Genomic DNA, 23,960 nt, shown 5'->3' with positions numbered 1-23,960 from the left:
TTTCTTTCTGTCTAAAAACAGGTTAGCCTGAAATGCATGTGCTTTTGTTCTAAAAATAAATCTAAACAATTTCTCATTTTTCCACTTTTCTCTCTGCTCATGGGAAAAACCACATAAATCCATACCTAGTATTTGAATTCAATAAAGCCTAAGCAAAGACAGGTTGAGCAATATAGGGAAGAGAAGTGATATATTATTTTTCTGATTTAGTTTTTCAAACTTAAATACTGGCTGTATATTTTCCTCAAACTGCGCTAGTTACCAAATATAGAAATGTGTGCATTAGACAGTGGTATCTGCATGGCTGAGATGTAAAACAGAGCCTGAATTATTTTATATGTGTCAATGCTTTGCAAGCCATCTCCATGCATTTTTACTAATTCATTACCCTCCAGTAATAATTGTTGTATTCCACATTGAGATTTACAAATTTCTTTCATCACATAAATGCTTTGGGAGGAAGCTTGAATTCCCTGGAGCTATGTTTCTTATGCTCTATATTTATTGAGAATGTGTGTGTGTGTCTTCTAATTGGGGCTGTGTATTTTCCACATATTTTCTGACAAAATGTTTTTCAGAAGGTATTTTTGGTGAGATTGGACATTTTTAAACTTAATTATAAAATTAAAGTCTTCCTAAAATGCACCTTTATTACCACAAATTGCTTTTAATGTTAATAAAAGATGTGAAAACAAGCTGCTATTTTTTATCATATGCTCTTTTCTACAGGCTTGACTACAAAGGAAAAAAAGTATCTCAAAATAAACCTAAATTTGCTAGTTATTGAGCATTTTACTTTTTATTAAATGTGTATCGGTAAAGTCCTCGTAAGAAAAAAGGCTATCTAGTTATTTTTTCTTATTACACTGGATTCTCATTCTCTTCTTCATACTGTCCTTAAATTACAATACAGACACTATTTTCTAGTAAAAAAAACCCAAAAACTTCCCTAGACGGAGGCCATTGTAAAAGACTAGAATGAGAAGTTATTTTTGGTGAAGGCTCATCATTTCTGTGACATAAAACCAAGAAGTGGAGAAAAAGTCCATTCATTCTCTTTTATGTCGCCATTGATCACTGCAAGAAAAAATGGAAAATATTTCTGTAGTCAAGTAAAATCTGGTAAATAACCCAGGATATTTTGACTAATCTTTGCTATAGATAATTATTTTGTTAGAGCAGAGAAATTTAAGATAGTAGAGATAGAAAATGATGTAGATAATAAAGATAATAGAGAAAAAAACAAAGAATTCTTCTTTCTCAGTTAAAAATTCTATTGAGAACAAAATCTGTGTATTTAATAAGAAAGTCTTTTTCTATGATTATTCAGGATTAAATGTCACTAAATTATATATACATATATTTTTTTCTTTTGAGCAAGATTAGCCCTGAGCTAACATCTGTGCCTGTCTTCCTCTACTTTATATGTAGGATGCCTGCCACAGCATGGCTTGACAAGCAGTGTGTAGGTCTGGGCCCTAGATCCAAACCAGCAAACCCCAGGCTGCCAAAGCGGAGCACACGAACTTAACTGCTACACCACCGGGCTGGCCCCAATAAATTATATTATTAATGGTGTCTGTAGAAAGAGTGGATTTTTTTCTGTGTAAATTACTTTGAGCTCATTTTGGATTTTATTTTCCTGCAAGATTTGTTTTTCTTCATTCTGAAAGTTATAAATTAGAAGTATCAGTGGCATGTTTTGTTTGTAAGCCCAGGCTACTTCAGTCTTTCCCTTTTCTCCCACATCTATTATACTTGTCCATTTTTTTTCTGTTTTCAGGTAACAATGTGTGTGATGAGAAGTATAAGGAGGTATAATGATCCTCCCTATTCAACACCAAGTTTGCTTAGCAGTCCATGTCTCCTTGCCTTGCACGACTTCACCACTGTAGACAGTGAAATTTATACTTCCTTCCAATGTTGATAGAAACCTCTCTCTTTGGGGTATAGAGTTAAGGATACCTTAGAGATCATATGATAATAATATAAATACTATCACATACTTATTAAGTATTTACTTATTTTGTACCTGCATTGTTTGAAATGTATTTATATGTATTAACTAATTTATACCTAAGAAAAGTGAGGCACAAGGAGAATGAATGTTGTGACCCTTCCTATGGCCTCCTAGTTCAGGGTAGAGGTGAGAGTGCAAGATGGATCTCAGGGTTGATTTTCATTTCTCCTACTAAGCTTCCAGGGCAATTAAATTTGTAAGAATCTCAAATAATGTAAACCTATTCACATCCATAGGCATTTAAAAGAAAAGCTTTAAAATAGGCTAGTATTTCTTCATTTTCAGTGACTCTCTATGTCAAGAGTGTTTGAGTGTTTCCATCATTTTGCTAGGTTCGTATGGTAGACATAATCTGTTGCCAATCAAATTTAGTTAATAATAGTAATAAACTACTATTTAACACCTGCTAAAAGAAAAGTATGTATAGTATGCAAAGATGTTTAGTATATTTGCCCTGCTGTGTAGTAGTTTTCAATTTAGAAGAGAAGATAGTAAATATACATAAAAAATGTAACTAATAGAAAACCCTAGTTTTGCTCCATGATAATAAGGATGAGCTAGGTTAGGCATAGATAAGACTGAGATAAGGAGCATGAGGAGGAGGTTTAATGAGAAGTTTGGGAATAAAGTCATTTCTTGACACAATTGGAAATTCCATAAGGCACAGGGGAAGCTGGCTAGAAGCATGGTTTGCAATTATAGAATTGAATTGTTACTAAAAGTAAGAGTGAAGCAAGTTGGCTAGAAAAGTTTTTACCTGGGGAGTTAATTTTGTATGACTGGGGAAGAGGAGTCTGTGCTTTGGGAGGATGCCTGGAGAGATGGTAATAGGAAGCAGGAGTTGTGTAACAGGAGTTGTCAGGGTTAGTTAATTCATTCAATAAACGTATACCAAGCATCATACTTGGCTCTACAGATGTTTACAGAGTGAAAAGGCAAATCTGGTTCCTGCCTTCATAGAGATTGCAATCTAGTGGGAAGAACTACATAACACTAATATATGCATACTTCCAATTTTGGTGAGAGTTATATAAGAGTTACAGAGTGGCCTGTGATACAGATTGACTCTATGACTGGCCCGGGTGTGGAGATATCGGGATTTTTTTTAATGCATTAACCTTTTTTTTTTATGAAGACAATTTTTTTTACAGCAGTTTTAGGTTCACAGCAAAATGAGGGGAAGGTACAGAGAGTTCTCATATTCCCTCTACCTCCACATCTGCATAGCGTCCCCCACTCTCAACATCCCCCACCAGAGTGGTACATTTGTTACAGTTGATGAACGTGTGTTGACACATCACTGTTACCCAAAGTCCATAGTTTACTTTAGGGTTCACTCTTGGTGTTTCACATTTGATGGTTCTGGACAAATGAGTAATGATGTGTATCCACCATTATGGTATCGTACAGAATATTTTCACTGTCCTAAAAATCCTTTGTGCTCTAACTATTCATCCCTCTCCTGCTCCCAACTGCTGGCAATCACTGATCTTCTTACTGTCACCATAGAATGGCCTTTTCTGGAATGTCATATAGTTGGAATCATATGGTATATAGCATTTTCAGATTGGCTTCTTTCACTTAGTAATATCCATTTAAGGTTCCTCCATGTCTTCTCCTGGCTTGATGGTACATTTCCTTTTAGCAGTGAATAATATCCCATTGTCCAGTATTCCATATGAATAAAGCTGCTATATACATGTGTGTGCAGGTTTTTGTGTGGACATGTTTTCAGCTCTTTTGGGCAAATACTAAGGAACATGATTACTGGATTATATAGTAAGAGTATATTTAGTTTTGTAAGAAACCTCCAAACTGTCTTCCAAAATGGCTATAACATTTTAGATTCCTACCAGCAATGAATGAGAGTTCCTCTTGCTCCACATCCTTGCCAACATTTGTGTTGTCAGTGTTCTAGATTTTGGCCATTGTAATTGATGTGTGGTGGTATCTGATTTTTGTTTTAATTTGCATTTCCCTGTTGGCATATGATGTGGAGCATTTTTTCGTATGCTTATTTGCCATCTGTATTTCTTCTTTGATGAGGCATCTGTTCAGGTCTTTGGACCATTTTTTAATCAGGCAGTACTTCCTTATTGTTAGGTTTTAAGAGTTCTTTGTATATTTTGGATAATAGTCCTTTATCAAATGTGTCTTTTAGAAATATTTCCTCCCACTCTGCGGCTTGTCCTATTCCCTTGATACTGTCTTTTGCAGAGCAGAAATTTTTAATTTTAATGAAGTCCCGCTTATCAAGAATTTCCTTCATGGAGTGTGCCTTTATTGTTGTGTGTAAAACATTATTGCCATATCCAAGGTCATCTAGGTTTTCTTCTATGTTATCTTCTAGCAGTTTTATAGTTCTCTGTTTTATGTCTAGATCTGTGATTTATTTTGAGTTAATTTTTGTGAAGGGTGTAAAGTCTGTATCTAGATTCATTTATTTTTTTTGGCATGTGGATGTCCAATTATTCCAACACCAGTTAGTGAAAGACTATCTTTTCTCCATTGTCTTGCCTTTGATCCTTTGTCAAAGATCAACTGAGGTATTTATGTGGGTCATACTAACTTTTAAACGGAAAGTGATATAATGAATTTGAATAACTGGGTGAATATAAATGGTGGGTTCTAAACAGAAGAAACAGATTGTAGTAAGGCAGTTAAATGGGCAAGGAGGAAAGTATTCTTGGTTTATTAAAGAAACTGAAACAGTAAAGGTAGCTTGAGCATAAGGGTGAGAGAAGCACAGAGATTCTTGGGGACTAGCTTAACCACGTTGAGGATTTTGGACATTGTGCTAAATAGTAGGGGGCCATTTAAGGATTTTTAAATAGTCGCGCGATCAAATTTGAATTTTTAAGTTCGTTAAATTTTTATACTCTGGCAGTAGTATGTAGAATGAACTGAAGAGGAGAGTGTGGAAGTAATGATTTCAGTTAGCAGAATTTAAGAGTAAAGATGGGATATTATCATGGACTGAACTGACATGTAGAAATACATCATAAAAATTTATAAGATAGAATAAAGAAACACTTGGTTGAATTTTGGAAGAAAGAGAACAGGAATGTTTTAAGTAATGCTTCTCAGTTTTTCTCTTGACAGAATATACAGTGAGTGAGAGAGGAAGCAGGGTTGAGGGAGGAGATCATTATTGTCTATAGTTTGGACAGTTCTGGCACTAACAAGAGAGCAGTGAGTTGGAGAAATAATTATTGGGTTCATTGATATAAATAAAGTAATTGAAGCTTTAATATTAGATGAGGTTTACCAGGGAGAGAATGTGGAGTAAGATCCAGTGTTTCTAAGTAAAACTCTGTCATGGTGACACCACTTGAAGTTTTCTATTCCAGATGAAATGTGCATATTTAATCACCTCCTATTTGAGAGAAGTCTAAATATAAATATAAATATGGAAATGTAAAGGTCAAATACTGAATCTGAAGGAGAAACTCAAAATTAGGGGAATGTGACAAAAGACAATAAAAATTAGGGGTGGATGGACTGAGAAGTAGGATTGTATTGGAGTACCAACTAAGTAGGTCTAACTCTGAAACAGAACCAAGAATTTGGGGGAAAATGAGAAATGAGAAAATTTTATTTTGGAGAAAGGAAAGTCACTGATGCTCGTAATAAGTGTGTATTGATTGCCTGCTGTGTGTCAGGCACTATCTAAGATCCCACAATAAGTGAAACAGATGGACATTCCTCTCCTTTTGGAGCTTTCTTCCTAGTAAGGAAGAGACTGAAACTAAAATGAGTAAATTGCATACTGTTTTAGAAGGGGATATATGCTACAGAAAAAAAGAAAGCATGGTGATGCCAATGAGGGGATGATGGAGGAAAGGACTTTGCAATTTTAAACAGGGTGGTCCTAGTAGGTCTCAGTGAAAAGGTGATTAAACAAAGCCTTGAGAAGGTAAGGAAATGGGCCCCGAGGATGTCACAGTTTGAAGGAACTAAGGGATTGAGACAGGAGGATACCTGGTGAATTTGAGCAATAGCAAGAGGACTAAGGTGGCTGAAAGAGAGTGATTATGGGAAAAAGTAACAGGAGATGGATGAGGTCAGAGAACTAAGCAGCTCATCTAGCACTGTGGTTCTCAATCTTGGCTGCATTTGAGAAGCACCTGGAAAGCTTCTAAAATCTGGATACCATGACCAATTAAATTACAATTGTTGAGGGTGGAACCCGAGCATTAGTAATTTTTTAAGCTCCCCGTGTGATTTAATATGCAACCAAGACTGAGGACCATTCAGCTAAGGCCTTAAAGGTCATTGTAAGGACACTGGCTTTTAAATGAGTGAAATGGGGTGCCATTCGGGCATTTTGAACAGAGGACTTATAGGATCTGACTTAACAGAAGCACTTTGCTTTCTATATTGAGAACAGACAGGAGGTATTAATGCCCATCAGTCAAAGGCAATCAATAAAATGTCTGTAACAAAGTTGGGTTTATTGATACTTTCTGAATAAGGAAAATAGCTTACCAAGGGGACTTGTGGGGCCTCTTTGCGCGAAAGTGTTAGGAGGAACTTGTTTTAGGATTTGGGCTTGTGTTACATGATTTGTAGGAAGATCAAGGAAGCAGGAATTCATTCTGGATTGGGTATTTTCAAGAAACAGGATAATTCTGTGATTGCCTATCTAAACAAATTTTATTTGGGGTGGGAGAGAAATGGAACTAACATTGTGATTGGTAAAGATGCAACAGTCACTCATGTCAGCCAGGAGAGTGGGATCTTTGAGCAATTTTTGAATTTGCACAGTGATCTTTTTGCCTGTGCTCAGACATGATTACAGAGTGGTCCTCTTTTTGTCTGGGTTTTTCTCAGTCTATAGAATGACCTTGTTTGAGGTTTGTGATATGAGAAAAGCTTTATGTTCAACAGAAGAGTATTACAGTCCTGCTGTGATTTCCAGGCCAGCTTCCAGCAACACCAAGGTCTAGCACACAGTGCCAGGCAAGCTGACAACTGATGGCCCTCAGGGAAAAGATTGGAAGAAGGAACACCAGTTAGGGGATATTCCAAAAATTGAGGGAAGAAATGATGGTGACTTGAACCAAGGTGAAGCATTGGAGGTGATGGGAAGTGCGGAGATTCTGGATATGTTTTGAAAGCCGGTAGAAGTGAAAGGATGTGTTGATTGGATGTGGGGGAAGAAAAAAAGAGTTGAGTTAAAGAGGAGTCCAAGGTCTTTGCTCATAGATACTGAAAGGATGATGTTGCCGTTTCTGATCTGGGAAAGCTACAAGAAGAATTATGTTTGGAGGAAAATCTCAGGACTTCACTTATGGGTGAATTAAGTTTGAGATACCATTAGATATCCAGGGGAAGATGAGCTTAACAACCTGTTATATAGGCTTACGGGGAGGTACAGTAGAGAGGGACATTGTATGATGCAAGAGAGGGGAGGACTTTATGGAGAGACGCCACTGAATAGCGAAGAGAGGAGGTGACCTAGTGCACAGATAGAGAATGGGCTCAGCTAAGAGCCCAGGCAGTTCGTCTGTAGTAACAGAGGGAAGGTGGAGTATATGGGGATGGATGCTAGAAGCTGGGGAGATGTGGTGGAGATAATTATAGAGATTTTATTTTAGAAACTGTGGGAATAACAAGGAAATAGGAGTTTCTTGGGTGGTACTATGGACTCTGATAGTGAAAATGAGGAGCACATTGTTGTAGTCACTGGATTAGTATTCCCAACTTGGAGTGCTGTACCACTAGGGTCCTTCAGGAAAAAGGAGTTAGTTAATAGGCTATTGCAAATATTTCAGAAAGGCAAGTGAAAACTGAACATGTACTTATATTTTTACAGACTTACCAAGAACCTAAATTTATTTTCTTTGAGCTGTAGTTATATTTAGAAATAAATATAAGTTAACATAGAATCATCAGTATCTCTAAGGGGCATCCACAACTGTGTTTGAAATGTAAAATTTCATTAATGAGTATATGTTAATAACAGCAGTCATTCCTATGCTTATACTTATGAAAAGAGTGTTAGTACTTTGGTAACATGGAATGGGCTGCTGTTGGACTTACTAGACGGACTAGATAGGGCAGAAGTGGGATGACCAAGGTTTTGTTAGAGAGATGAAGAATCAAGTTGGAAAACGTTGAATGGGAGCAATGCTATGATCTGCCGGACTGTAAGCCAATAGGGGAGAGAGAGGCATGGCTTACAGTTCTTTTTATCACCAGGCCCTATATTAGGGCTTAGAATGTAGTTGATACTCAGTAAATGGTTATTATGCTAGTGTCTGAGTTCATGTTCTCAGGTTTCTGGGTACCCACCAAGCACTGGAGATGGAGTAGAGAGAAAAAAATAAGAAGCTGTAAGTGACTGTGACGTGAGTCATCAACATACAATTCTTTCATTTGCTCTATTGTTCACCAGACATTGTTCAAGGACTTACTAAATTCCCAACACTAGACTAGGTTGGAATTATGAAGTAATGTGGCGTCTATTTCCTCAAGGAGATATATAAGAGAAGGATAAGTGAAATAAAAGTTACTGTACAAAGCCTAAGAATCTGGTGTGAACGTTGTCCTAGCCAACACAAAGAAGGGCTTACTAGTTGGGAATTGAGTAGAGTAGAGTTGAGAACCAGATGGAGAAGAAAATGTGAATCAGAACTTATTATGGTAACAGACAGAAACCCTAGGGGAGCAACAGAATGGCTGAATTCTCAGTGTTTTTGAGAGGGTCGAGATGACTTGAGTGCCAGACAAGATTATTAAGTAGTAGTCAGGGGATCAGGAGCTCGCTTCTAGGCTCACTCTGCTCTTCCTTGAATGATTCCACCTCCTTCTACATTTTTTCCTGCCTCAATTTACTACTTCTGTAAGAGATTAAATAGGCTCAGCTTCTTTAAGATTTCTTTTTTTTAATTTTTAAAAATTTTTCATTTTATATTACTTTATTTTGTTAAATTTATATATATATATTTTTAAATTGAGATTCATAATAGTTTACATCATTGTGAAATTTCAGCTGTATGTTATTTCTTCTCTGTCCCCACATAAGTGCTCCCCTTCACCCCCTGTGCCCAGCCTCCAGCCCCCTTCCCCTTTGTCCATGAGTTTGTTTCTATTCCGCATATGAGTGAAATCATATGGTATTTGTCTTTCTCAGTCTGGCTTATTTCGCTTAGCATAATGCCTTTCAGGTCCATCAATGTTGTTGCAAATGAGATGATTTTATCTTTTTTTATGGCTGAGAAGTATTCACATCCCTTCCTCCTCATTCTCCCATCTGCCACTGTCTTTTATTCAAACCACTCAGTCTTTTTTATTTGAGGATTTAGTAAAGAGATGGTCTTTTATTGCCAATATTTGAGAACTCCTAATAATAATCTTATCTATTGTTTTTGGACATACTTACTATGGTAGATAGTGCCCTAAATGCTGTCATCTATCATTGTATTTTATCTAAGATTGATACTATTTTCATTTTACAGATGGGGAAATTGAAGTTCAGACAGATGAACTAACAACTAAAATCACAAATCTAGTAAATAGCGGAACAAAATTCCACCTTGAGCTTATTTGCTTCCAAAACTCATGTTATATCCATGGCAGTGCATGTATAGAGCAGAATTCTGGAACAATGTTTTAGAAATCAAAATTTATCTTTCTTGTGCAAAAAGACCGTTTTGAGTTCCATTATAAAGAGGAGTTCTGAGTGTTTAGTTTTGCAAAGAAAAAACAAACTACAAGTTTTTCTCTTCACTTTTTTTTGCAGTTAACCGCACACACACAAATGTTTTAGAAGACAATATTTGTATTATTGATATTTGAGGCATCAGTATTCTTCAAGAAGAATGTTTTAGCAAGGAAAGAAAGCTTTGAAATGACATTATTTTTCAGATTTTTATTTTGCTTATTGCCATCATTAGACTATTGTGTCCTTGGATATTTTTCATGTATGTTTCCTTTTTGATATAATTTGCTACTGAAATTTTTAGTTATTTATGAAAAATATTCTTTCTTATTATTAAATTCTATCTTTAAACCTGAATAAGATTAACAGTATCTTAGACTAAGACAGCAATATCTTCGTCTAGCTGTCTTAAGAAATAATTCAACCACATCACAAGGCCCTACCAGTTCAGAAATGTAAACAAAGAGAACTCTCTACCTTTTGTGGAATAAGAACAGAGATTCTGCTTCATCATGTTTATGTGGAAAAATGTCCAGTAATCTCTCATTTTGTGCCTGCTTCCACAGAACAAGAATAAACCATAGCATGGACATGTAATAAACTCGTTATGTTCATTTCACAAATCTGAACTTTTGAAGAATAATTCTTGAGATAAAATCACATTAGGTGTATGCTACAATATAGATGAACAGAAAATGTGATTTGTAAATGGGTTTACTATTCTTCACCTGAGAATAGGCAGAAATTAGTGATGGATTTCTTTAAGGGTTAACTTTTTTTTTTTTTTTTTTGCTGAGGAAGATTTGCCCTGAGCTAACATCTTTGTCAGTCTTCCTCTATTTTGTATGTGGGATGCCACCACAGAATGGCCACTGACGAGTGATGTATGTCCACGCCTGGGGACCGAACCTGGGCCACTGAAGTGGAACATGTGGAACTTAACCAGCAGACCATGGGGCTGGCCCCAGGGGTTAACTTTTTTTCTATCCTGTTAACTTTGTATTCATATCTACCTTGTTTAGTTAATATATATCTTTCTTCAAACTAAGCTAATAATCCCAAATGTTTTGCTCTTCTTGGTAAGAGCCCAATTATCTAAAGATCTAAAACAGGAATAAGCTGAAACTCAGGTTATTTTGTTAAAATTCATAGAGACCTTTCATTACCCATGATATCCTGCTCCCTAGTCTCATCTGAGACACTTATAATATTATCTTACCCATTTGTAAGATGCAAATCAAGTCCATTTTATTAATATTCTCATATCTGTAGTACTACTTAATGTTTCCTTTTATTACATGATTATGTATGCATCACGTTGTAGGTTATTTTATGCCTGCATCTTTTGTCTTTGTTACAATTATATTGATTATTGGGTGGAATAATGTTGGCCTCTCAGAATTCGCTGTGGACTTACAGCATTTCTAGGGATTTCTCATCCTCATGGGTAAGTAAATTAGTACCTCTTGGGGTTTTAGCTTCAGGAGAGACCTCAGATTGTAAAACATATTGACATTAATAATTAACTGATTTTAGGAGAACCCTGAGGTGTTCAAATTTAGCATTTTTGGACTCTTCCAACTTCCCTCTCTCTTTTTCTTTTCCTACTAAAAATGAAAGACCATTCATAATTAAGTTTGACCACATATACATTTTGACTTAGTATCCTGTGAACATATTTTGTACTAATTACTAGTTTGGATATATCAAACCCATTACAACACCTGTTAATAAAATATTTTAGAAGCTATTCAAATGGAAAAATTGTATTAAGTTTAACTATTAGCATAACATGCACAAAAGAGAATAAAGAGTTACAAAGTAGATATTTTTATTAGCTATTTGTATGTTGTATATCCATACATAGACATACATGTATATTTTTCTTTGTTCGTTCTTTCATAGTAAACAATTTGACATCAGGAAAAATAACTTACACATTCCACAAATACCATATAATTTTATCAGAGCAGTATGCACCCATAATTACTCTATAAACATTTTAATATATGCTATTTACAAGGCTTATTGTTAAACAACAATAACAATAAATGATTATATAAGATTTGTTCTAAAATACTATTTCAAAAAAAAACTGTATGGAAATTAAATATGGTAGAACTTCTATTTCCAGTAATGGTGGATTGAGTGATTCAGGACAACCTCTAACTGAGAGCAACTAGAAAATCTAAACAAAATGCTTTTTAAAAAATCTGCTTAAATATGTTGAAGCTGTAAAAAGAAGGGACAATTTAAGCGGCCAAGTTCAGTGAGAATAAAGACCCTGATGTCTGAGCCTGGCATTTAGTTCCTCTTTTCATATGCCAATATGGAAAAGGTAGTTTAGAAGCTGAGCATAGCACTTTAGGAACCCTTGGAGGGCAAAGGAACAAGCTGGAGTACAGGCTTAGCATACATGTGGGTTGGTAAACACCACGGAGTTTTGCTTGCAGCCCTAAAAGTTTCCCTGCAAGAGATATGTGTGAACTAGAGGCAATGGCCCTCACAGCGTCCGAAGTCCGGCCTCAAATCATCTTAATCCCTGAAGATAGTTTGAAGTAATCCTCAAATGCTGCTTACTCTACACACCTACAGAAACAAACATAAATCCTACTGAAGGAAGATAGCATTGTAGATCCCAAATTATTTTACCTTTTGTTATAGACAATGTCAAGCACTTGGCCAGGCACAAAGGAGATGAGGCCATAGGAAATAAAATAAAGCACAATAATTAAAAACTGAAACCAAACAAGAAGACCTCCAGATGAAGGAGTTATCAGATATTAACTTTAAAATTATTTTCCTTTATATTCTCAAAGTGTTTAGAAAAAAGCTGAGAATCTGAGCCCGTGAGTTAGGAAATATAAAAAAGAGCTAAATGAAATTTCTAAATCCCAAAAATATAATAATTAAAATTAAGAACTCAATCAGTGGTTTATCAGCATAATATACACAGCTGATTACATGGAGTATTAGACTTTATATCAGGAAAAAAGGTGAAGCAAAGAAAAATAAAATGAGTTAAACTACAAAAACAAAGAATACGAAACTTGGGTAGGCAGTGAGAATTTCTAATATTATATGATTTGAGTCCCAGAAAGAGAACAAAAAATGAAGCTGACAAAATGTTTAGAGAACGCATCTAAAAATTTTCAAAATTGAAAAGGATATAAAGACATATTTCAAGAAGCTCTATGGGCACAAAAAGAAAAAATAAAAATAAAACCGTGTGGGCACATCATAGTGAAACTGCTGGAAGTCTGTAACAAAATGAAAATATTAAAAACAGCTAGAAAAAAGTTTAAATCACCTTAAAGAATGACTATTACACATCTCTCATAGAAACAATGGAAAACAGAAGAAAATGAAATGCTATCTGTAGATTGTTGAGAGAAAATAACTGCCAAGCTCTATTTGGTGCTTTAGTTTTCTATGGTTATGTAACAAACACTGCAAATTTAGTGATTTAAAACAGCATTCATTTACTGTCTCATAGTTCTGTAGGCTTGAAGTCCAAGATGGCATGACTTGGCCCTCTGCTTAGGGTCTCACAAGACTGCAGTCAAGGTGTTGGCCTGGCTGACTCTTATCTGTAGGCTGTGGGGAAAAATATGCTTCCTGGCTCCTTCAGGTTTTTGACAGAATTCAGTTTCTTGTGACTTCAAGACTGAGTCTTTATTTTATTGCTGGCTGTCAGCTAGAGGCCTCTTTCATCAACATAAGTCTGCTTATTTTATTTCTCATGTGGCCCCCTCCATCTTTAAACCAGCAATGGCATGTCATGTCTTTCTTACGCTTACAGTCTCCCTGAATTCTTCTGCAATGATTGGAGAAAAATCTCTTCTTCTAAAGGATTTATTGATTAGGTTAGGCTTATTCAGGTATCTCCATATCTTAAGGTCAGCTGATCAGTAACCTTAGTTACATCTACAAAATCCCTTTGCCATGTAACAAACATAACACAGTTATGACAGCAGGGGTTGGAGATCATGGGGCCGTGTTTGAATTCTGTCAACTACATTTCCATCTCTGGTCTTCATGATTCCTCTCATATGCAAAATACATTTACCTTCTTTCAAGGTTTCCAAGAATCTCATTCCATTATAGCCACAATAAAAAGTCTAAACGCTCAACTAAATTTCATCAGTTCAGGAGCCTAGAATATAATAACTTAAATTATCTAATCAGGTCTAGATGAGGTACAGCTCCTGGGCACAATTCCTTCTATCTGTTGACTTGTGAAATTAAATAGACAAGTTATCTGCCCCCTAAATTCTTACAATACAATGATTGGAGAGGCATAAGATAACAGCTGACATTTTGGTTAAAAAGGAGGGGGAATAAAAGGTAAAACAACTCACTGGTCCAAAGCAGTTTTGAAATTCAGCTAAGCAAACTCCAGCTGGAGTTCCTTGATTAGATTGCAAGACCTGGGTTCTTGCTTCTGCCATCTGGACTTTTGATTTTGCCATCTGGCCTCTTGGTTCCACCCTTTGAATCATTCTTTCTTTTTCATGAAAGATAGTATGTGTTCTTAGCAATGACTGGAACGCCTCCAATTCTAAAATCTGGATGTCTAATCACCACTTTCTTTTTTTCTAGCTCTCTTCCTCTAATTCCACAGTTCCTACAATATATCAGTGCTACCAGTACCTACAATCTGTTGATCAAACCAAGACTCCAATATCCATCATCCCTTCATGTACTCATTTCCTTTCTTATGTGGTTTAAGTTCCATAGTCAAATATTGTAATGACTACCTTACACCGACCTTCGATTACCTTGCTGTCTTTTGATACGTCATAGTCACTAAAGCATAAACTGATTAAATGTGGCTCTCAACCCATGCAGAGCCAGACTCTGCATAGCCAAAAGTGGCTGGAGAAGAAAACTAAACAGTGTCACTTGTTCTCGCTTTAAATTGATGATCACTGCCCCAGATGGATTCTTGTTCTGCCCAGTAATCACATTATATTTTTCCACTCTGTTCCCTCACCCACTCTCCTCAATGAATAACATATTTTTCTCCTGTCTTCTCCAACATCTATCTTCTGCTTCCCTGACCCTATCCTCAGCCGATGATAATAGAAACAACCAGGAAAGGACTTTCATAAGCTCTACCACCCCTTCTACTCACCTGTAAACTGTATCTTTTCTCCTTTACCCTGAATAAAGTGTTACGCACCTCACAATGGTCAACTCTTTCTCTCCTAAGTAGAACCCATCCTTGTTTGCCTGCTCCACAACTTTGACCCAGAAATTTTCCCCCTCTACCAGTTCTATCAGTATCAAAACCTGTTTTTATTTCTCACATCCTTAAGCAAATTTTCTCCTGATCCCAGTTCTCCCTCAGCTATCAGACTGTTTTTCTTCTTTCCTTTACAAAGCATACTTCTCAAAAGAATTAACTATTTTCACTGTCTTGAACGTTCTCTTCTGAATTTCTTTTTAACCAACTTCAATCAAGGCGTTGCTAAAACTGTCTCATCAAATTCACCAATGATCTTGATCCCATGGTCTATTCTCAATCTTCACCTGACCTATCAGGAGCATTGACACAGGTGGTATTACTCTCCTCCTTAAAACACTTACTTGACTTGGCTTCCGTGACACCAGGAACCACTCTTTTGACTTTTCTCCTATTTTCATGCCTTATTCTTGTCCCTCTGGTTATTTTCTGATTTATATCTCCAGTCTGGACTTTTCACCTAAACTCGAAACTGATATATTCAGTTCTCTACTTGACATGATCACTAGAATACCTAAAAGGAATATCAAATATAACATGTCCAAAAATTAGGTCCTGTTCCCCCAGCCCCCAAAACCTCTTTATTCATAGTCTTCTTCATTTCATAAATGGTACCTCTATTGTTTCAAATGCTCAGGTCAAAGACTTTGAAATTGTATTGATTCATCTCTTTTTCTCACACTCCATATCTGATGTCAGTTAATCCTATCGTGTCTACCTTCAAAATAGATCTAGAATGGCTCATCCTTATCTTCAATGCTACAGCCGTGGCCCAGACCATTAGCATTTCTTGTCTGGATTTTTGGGTATAATCCTGCTTCATTTCTTGCCGGCCCCATCCCACTTCCATCTTTTCTCAGTACAACAACCACAGCAATCTAGTTAAGTAAGATTTTGTCACTCCTCTGCTTAAAATGTCCCAGTTACTTCCAATCTCACTCAAAATTAAAGCCAAAAAATTTAAGTAATTTCTTTATTACTGTCCGTCACTCACTCTGCTGAAGATATCCTGGCCTCTGATATTTCTGGAACATGAGAGGCATGCTCTTGCCTCAAGGCTCTTGCCCTTGCTATTCCCTGTGTGTTGAATATTCTTTACCTACATAGCCACATGCCTTGCTTCCTCACCCATCTCCTTCAGGAGCTACCTAATTGCCAACTTTTCTGTGAAGCCCTTCTTGATCACCTTCTATAAATTTTCAACCCTTCTCTATAACACTATTTCCTTCCTTATTTTATTTTTGGCCCTATTATCATTACATGTGTTATATATCTTACTTATTTATCTTGTTTTTTTCACTATCTCCCCTAATGTCCATACCCCCCTCACTCCCGTTATTCAAACTCCGAGAGGACAGAAATACTTTTTTTTCTGTTTTCTTCTTCCCTTATTTCACTGTTGTGTTCTTAGACCCTGTACCTGTGCCAAACATGCAGCATGTACTCAATAAATGTTTGTGAAATGAATGAATGAATGAGTACATGGTAGTTATTACTTTAGCATGATCGCATATTTGCTTCTAATTTCCCATACCACATTAGATTCTAAGCTCCTTAGTGGTGGGCACTATACATATAATATTTAATGTAGAGTGTGTCAGGAACTGTGAAGAGTCTGAGACTTTACCCTACTTGTAAGCTAACAAGTTAGCCTGAATAATTTCATGGATGTTGACAGAAGAGGTGAGACTCATAGGTCAGAGACAAAGGACCTTGTTACTAATGGCATAACAAACAGCATGAGCATCATATTTACCTTGGTTCCTCTTACCCCCTGAGTCCCAGGGCAACATAGAGGGGCCCAGGTGGATATACATATGAAATGGATTTGCATCACAGCTATGAAAGCCTGAGCTTATGGAACCCAAATATTTTATAACGACTTTCAAACAAACTTGTCTGACCTTTGCGTTAAAGGGAGACATCTTTATTATATTGTGTAGGATAATAACTTGCCCTGTGTTGTAGACTGAGTCAATATCTCTATTTTTTATGGCTGTTTGCTGTTTAAACATCCTTGAAAGGATGGTCTGAAACAAAGGAATGATTAATGACTCAGCTTATAAGACATTGCAGAAGCGTGAGATACCCATGGAGAATAGACTCCCGACAGTGTCTTCATTGGTCATATCACTGGAGACCCCTACACCCATACATAAAATAGTGTAATTAATCATTCTTATTTCAAATGCAATAATTTTGAATGCCAAATGTTATTTAGTTGTTTATGCATTGGTATTCCTTTACAGATTTAATTATTTCTGTTTATTTATGTAGACATCTTTTTTATTTCATGGTACTTTTGAAAATACTCCCTTGTTTTATGTATTATGTTTTAAATAACTAATGAATATTAATTATTGATGAAGTCTAGAGTTCAATTACTTCAACCTTATCATGACTCCAAACATAATAACCATTTGAATGCATGGAAAAGCCTGAAACTCAAAGAAATACTATAGTAGAGAACATGTTCTACAACAGGATACATAGTATTAATGCATTTGTAGTTTGTAATAACCTCTACTTACTCAAATAAAGTACAATCTCAATGAAATTAAGCCAACATGTGAGAATACTCAATTAACTTTTGTCATCTTCATGCAACTTTCAGGAGGGTAATGAAATCTGGAGGAAAAAAAAGCTTAAAAGAAACAAGGCAAATCAATCTAGTGGACGTATAGTTAGTATTATTATATAGTTTAAAATCCACTTCCAGAGAATGTCTTGGGATCATGCATGTTTAGATATTGTATGATCTTGCATCAAAAACACATAGCACACGGGCTGGCCTGGTGCTGCAGCTGTTGGGTTCACATGCTTCATTTCAGTGGCCCAGGGTTTGCTGGTTTGGATCCCGGGTGCAGACCTATGCACTGCTTGTCAAGCCATGCTGTGGCAGGCATCCCATATATAAAATAAAGGAAGATGCACACGGATGTTAGCTGAGGGCCAGGCTTCCTCAGCAAAAAGAGGAGGATTGGCTGCAGACGTTAGCTCAGTAATCTTCCACAAAAAAGCCCCAAACACCTAGCACAGTGCCTGGCACATAATTATTGTTCAAAAATTGTTAGCTATCATTTTTATTACTTTTTCGACTACTAGAAACAGTATAATGTTTTAAGAGCACAGGCATTGACATCAGGTTTAAGTTGAAATTTGTCAATAATAATGAGCACTGAGAAATTATATTACTCCTCTTTCAACTTCATATTTCTCTTTCTAAAATGGGGATGATAATATTTTCTGTATTTCGTGAGGATCAAATAGATGACATTTGTATTGAGTGGGTGTCTTCCACACTGCGTTCACATCTTTGTGGTTCAGATCTTTCTGTAAACCACAGTGGTGGCCCTCAGCAGAGCACTAGGTTTCTAACTTTTTATAATTACTACTTATATGTTCAGCCATTTCTTTTTCTCCCTCAACCAGTGCATCTTTTATCTATGTGGCTAAAACCAGAGGGAGTTTGAAATTCAGCTATATGATGTGTCAGGACATATTTCCTCCTATAAATTTTGTTTTTGCTTTTTTCTTTATAGCACTTACATTAATTAATTATTAAGACTTTTTTTCTTCAGAGCACTTTTAGGTTCACAGAAAAATTGAGGGAAAGATGCGGATTTTTCCAGTATACCCCCACCCCCACACATCCATACTCTCCTCTGTTACCAACATCCCCCACCAGAGTAAGACACCTGTTACAGTTGATGAACCTACACTGATGCATCATAATTCCCCAAGGTCCATGCGTAATTTACATTAGGGTTCATGCTTGGTGTTGTATATTCTATGAGTTTTGACAAATGTATAATGGCATCTATCTATCACGGTATCATACAGAGTATTTTCATCATCATAAAATCCTCTGTGCTCCACTTCTTCATCCCTCTTCCCACCCCCAACCTCTGATGACCACTGATCTTTTTATTGTCTTCATGGTTTTGCTTTTTCCAGAGTGTCATACAGTTGGAATCATATAGTATGTAACCTTTGCAAATTGACTTCTTTCACTTAGTAATATGCCTTGAAGCTTCCTCCATGTCTTTTCATGGCTTGATAGCTCACCTCTTTTAGCACTAAATAATATTCCACCATCTTGATGTAGCACAGTTTATTTATCCATTCATCTACTGAAGGACATCTTTGTCGTTTCCAAGTTTGGACAGTTATGAGTAAAGCTGCTGGAAACATCTGGGTGCAGGTTTTGGTGTGCACCTAAGTTTTCAACTCTTTTGGGTAAATATCAAGGAGCACCCTCCTATAAATTTTCAAATCTTTGTGTGGGACCCGCATTATCAGCCCAGAGTTCCCCTGTGCACACTTCATGTTTATTCCTAACATGTGAACCTCTGTAGTGACCATCCCAAGCCATCAAGACAGTGAATCTGAAATGAGACAGAGTCTGAGTCTGGACTTTCGTTTCCCCTCACAAAGTTCCTTGGCTCCTACATAAATTCATCTTCTTTTGCCTCAGTGAAAAGCTTTAAAAATGACAGTGATAGTGTAGGGTGATGGATCAATTTGTCAGTCCACCAAATATCCCCTAAGACCCTTTCCCTAGGGGCAGCTACTGTAATTATATTTACATAACTAATACAGGCCATAAGGGTAACTTTACACAAAATAATTAAAAGCCGCTGGAGAGCCATTAGCTTTTCTACCCATGGCCATGAATAGACAAGCATAATTTTTAGAAATTCTATGTCAACATGCATCCTGTTATGAATGTAACAGCCCCAGCACAAAGCTTGGTACACAATAAACCCTGAGTAAATGGTAACTGCAACTGTTATTGCAAATTATGTTGATTTTCATGATGATCGTAATCGAGAAAGTTGATAATCATGCTCCAGAAACAGTGAAAAATCCTTGAACCTCAATTATTAAAACATACCCAGGATATTGTATTTCTAAGTCAGAAAAAGAAATACATCGTTTTTGAAAACTGTTCTAATGAGGTATATATTTGATTAATGGCTAACCAGAAGATTAATTTCATCTGATTATTACATCTCTCTGATCAGTTGAGGTGAGGTTTTAAATGTGTATAGAAATCTAGATATATATGAACAAAGTATGCTAGAAAGGCATATTTGAATTTTAACAGCATAATCATTTGTTACAAATCACTCTCTTTTAAAGGTCTTATGTAAGAGAACTACAAAATTGCTGCCATGGTTTCTTAAATTTTACTACCATTTGAGTACTCATTTCTTTCCATAGCTCCATCTCCCTTAATAGCGGCTGATAAGGTTCCCACTCCGGTAGCTATGTGGGATAGATACTATAGAGTAGCAATAACTTGTTTGCTTTTTATATTTGCATTACAAGAACTCCTAGATTCTTTTCTTTGGATCATCTGAAATAAGAATCAAAAGGATTTGCTTTCCTAGGGATTGAAATGGCATCTACATACTTTGAAATCCCTGAAATCTATGTATATTTATGAGTTATTTGTACATTATGTGTTTGTAAATCGAGAAGACCTTTAAAAATACAAAGAATTAAGTATTCTTAGCATTTATCCCTAGCTTGTCATAATTATCAGTATTATTTTTCACTTTAGCATAGCATTTGATTTTGCTTCACACAGATTTCTAAACTTTACTTGAGAAATCTTTATTCTAGGTATAGTAGTACTTGCTTAATTTTGCTGATTTCTCATTGTCTCTCTATACTAAAATATAATTATCCCTTGCTTGTTAAAGTTGATGCAACATTTTGAAAGTATTGATTTTTAAATGTCTTCATATGTTCTCATTGACTTTTGATAAAATTTGAAAGTACTCTCTTGGCCGTATTTTGGGCCAGGAAACCTGACAGAAAGCAAATATCTTTTTGAAATCAGATATTTTATAGAAAGTTTAAAAACACTGGAAGTGTTTATAATATTACTACTCACCTCATATTCCTCTCCATGTAAAAGTAGCGTATTCAAAATTGAAAATGATTTATCTTTAGGTTAAAACGACTCTATAATTTTAAATTTTAATCTTGTTGAGTAATTTAATTTGTACGTTTTTCCCCATATTTATTGCTTATTTCCTAAGTTCTTGTACAAGGGAATGGCGTCTTTGCGATTCCTTACTATATCCTTGGATAAAAATAACCAATGGCGGAGGATCCCAGTGTAATAATCATCAATGATTTTTGCAAAACTGATTTTGATTGGGATTTGTAGCAACAGTTGAAAGTCCACACTAACCAAATGCAGATGATGTTTATTTGGTTTATCCTTTTTCCAATCTAATGATAATTAACAGTTATTGTCAACAGTTGCAAAAAGAATATTAAACTAGGAATTAGAACATTTGGATTTTAATGTCTCTGAAACTTCCTCACTATATGACCTTGGTTAAGTTAATAATTTCCCTAAGCCTTCCTTTCTTCCCCTGTAAAGAAACAACTGTAATAATACCTTCTCCATAGGGCTATTATGAAAACTAGATCTATCTAAAGCATTCAGAACAGAGTCTGTTTCGTAAGGTATTCACTAAATATTAGCCATAATTTGACACTAGCACTGTAACTTGCCATTCTTTCCCTTTCTCTTCTTCCTCTTTTCTTCTCATCTTCCTCCAGAATGTCTTTGTGGAAGTTAACTATTTCTCTGCATATTTACTTGAAAAGTGGGTCAAAGTATTCTGCCCCACACAAATTAGGTGATACATACAATGCTTTGGGAAATATTAAGCTCTACAAAAATCAGAGGTGAACATTATATTAAATATAGTGGATCTGGGTTTTTCAATATTAAATTTTTTAGAAGTAGCTACTGTTCATGATTTAGTGTAAAATAGTCAGTAGGAACAGTTATGCTTTGCAGATGCTGTAACAGCAAAGAGGAACTAACAGGAGTATCAGAATAAAGGAGGCAGACCTTGGCAGTTCTATGAGCAATATGGCTGCATGATGCTGTATCTTAGAATATTTGGAAAAAAATTGAATTTCTTAAATTGATAATTCTTCCCTTTTTCAATCAATTTCCAGTATGAACAGCACAACTCTGGGTTTTTGTTTGTTTGGTTTTTTGGTCAGATAGAATCCTTTTTTCCACAAATGTGTCTTTTAATGTACTTAGAGAAGCATAACAAGGTGATTTCTTTTGAGCGCCGCCCTTTTAAAAGTATGTGCACACTTTGGAGAGCCAACCTAAGAGTCAGATTTTTGTTTTTCAGTTTCCAAATGTGACTTTGAAGCAAATAGCTGTGGTTGGTTTGAAGCAGTTAGTGGTGACGACTTTGACTGGACGTGGAGCTCTAGAAGTAACCTTCCTGCTGAGTTTGAGCAGCAGGCCCCACCTCAGGATCACACCCACAACACAGCTCAAGGTAGGAAACAAGCAGAGACTCTCTGTAGCTACTTAAATTTACCTTTGGTCGGGTCTGAGAAGAGAAAAAGAAGCAGTTACGGTTCTATGTGACTACAACAAATGGTAGCACGCTTGAATATTGTCAATTATACTTACGTTGGCAACATGGAACGGCTCATTTATGGGTGGTGGTATGGAGTACAGATATATTTTTGGTTGAATTAAGTGGAAATTACCTTTTTTGGCATCATTTTGAACTAGATGTAGATAATAGTTTAATATTTATAGGAGCAAATTTGGCTAACGATCATTTTTATTGATTTTTAATTGTTGTAGAGTCTTACTTTTAGTTGGACATGGAACTCAGTGCACGGTTAAGAGAGAGAAGTCTCGCTTTAGAATCCAGTAGGTTAACTTATGATTTGTTTTTCTATTCCAATAGGGCATTTTATGTTCATTCTGAAGAAAAGCAGCAGCTTGTCACAAATTGCTAAACTCCAGAGCCCAACTTTCAGCCAGACAGGTCCTGGATGCACCTTTTCCTTCTGGTAAATATTAAAAACAAAGGTCAACTACGCCAGCAGCCTGTGGGTTGCAGGCATATTCCTGCATTTATTAGACATTATGATTTGTCCCTGGTTTTACTTTAAAAATGGCTATTGCATTAGATTACACAATTAGCATTTTCCTAAGGAGCACATTGTTGGTATTGATTGTGTTCTTTCTTAAGATGAAAGGAACTCTTTCCCGCCAACAGTGGATTAACACTGCCTCCTCTGTTCTGGGCTGAACTCCTTGGGAAAGGTTCCTAGGGTCCTGAGAACCAGAGTATGCACCTCAGCAGATAAGCTCTTGCAAACGGGCAGCCACAATTCCTGCAAGAAATAAAGGTGCCCATTATGATAGCTAATTATTAATTGATGGTTGACCAAGTGGAAGCATCTAAAAGTTAAATATTTAGTCTGTCCCATAAATCATTTCCATTTCTTATGTTTGCTCTTTTCCAGGTTCTATAACTATGGCCTGTCAGTGGGAGCAGCTGAGCTACTGCTACACATGGAAAATTCCAATGAATCCACAGTACTCTGGAGAGTATTATATAACCAGGGAAACCAATGGTCACAGGCAACCATTCAGCTTGGGCGCCTTACTGAGCCCTTCCATTTTTCACTAAGTAAAGTCAGTCTTGGCATTTATGGTGGGGTCTCAGCTATTGATGATATCACATTTGAAAACTGTACTCTTCCCCTCCCTGTGGAGAGCTGCGAGGGGCCAGATCATTTCTGGTGTCCACACACCAAGGCTTGCATAGAAAAGCTTCAGTTATGTGATCTGCTGGATGACTGTGGGGATCGTGCTGATGAGGTTGACTGTGGTAAGTCATGTTTTTTCGTCCTTCTTACTTATTTTGGTAGGGGTGATCTTGGTTAGTTCACCATTTATAGCCAATCAAGCCAAAGACATTAAGCATTGTTCCAAAGTTGATGAATGTTATGTGTGATTAATTAATTAATTAATTAGGCAAGCCATCAGTATTTATGAACTAGATTATGTAGGTTTATGAACTAGATCACTAGAGATACAAGGATGAACACAACTGCACAGAGTCCTGACCTCATGGAGCTTATGGTCTAAATGAGGAGATAGATATTATTCAAGTATTTAAAAAATAAATATAAAATGGAGAACAGGAGTTACAAATAGACGTGTT

The 23,960-nt window shown here is 36.2% G+C and overlaps 1 protein-coding gene across 1 annotated transcript in view; it reads left to right on the top strand.

Annotated features, from left to right (window-relative positions):
- Nucleotides 1–23,960, top strand: part of MALRD1 (MAM and LDL receptor class A domain containing 1) — a 653,802-nt gene that overhangs the window by 128,814 nt on the left and 501,028 nt on the right. The window contains exons 16-18 of the mRNA XM_023631939.2: nucleotides 22,116–22,268; nucleotides 22,692–22,797; nucleotides 23,257–23,624. Of these exons, the coding sequence (XP_023487707.2) occupies nucleotides 22,116–22,268; nucleotides 22,692–22,797; nucleotides 23,257–23,624 (627 nt within the window). The remainder of the gene's footprint in view (nucleotides 1–22,115; nucleotides 22,269–22,691; nucleotides 22,798–23,256; nucleotides 23,625–23,960) is intronic.

This window comes from Equus caballus, chromosome 29 (assembly GCF_041296265.1).
Source record: "Equus caballus isolate H_3958 breed thoroughbred chromosome 29, TB-T2T, whole genome shotgun sequence".
NCBI lineage: Eukaryota > Metazoa > Chordata > Mammalia > Perissodactyla > Equidae > Equus > Equus caballus.
The sequence above is the reverse complement of the archived record's forward strand: the minus strand, read 5'-3'. Positions and strand labels throughout refer to the sequence as shown.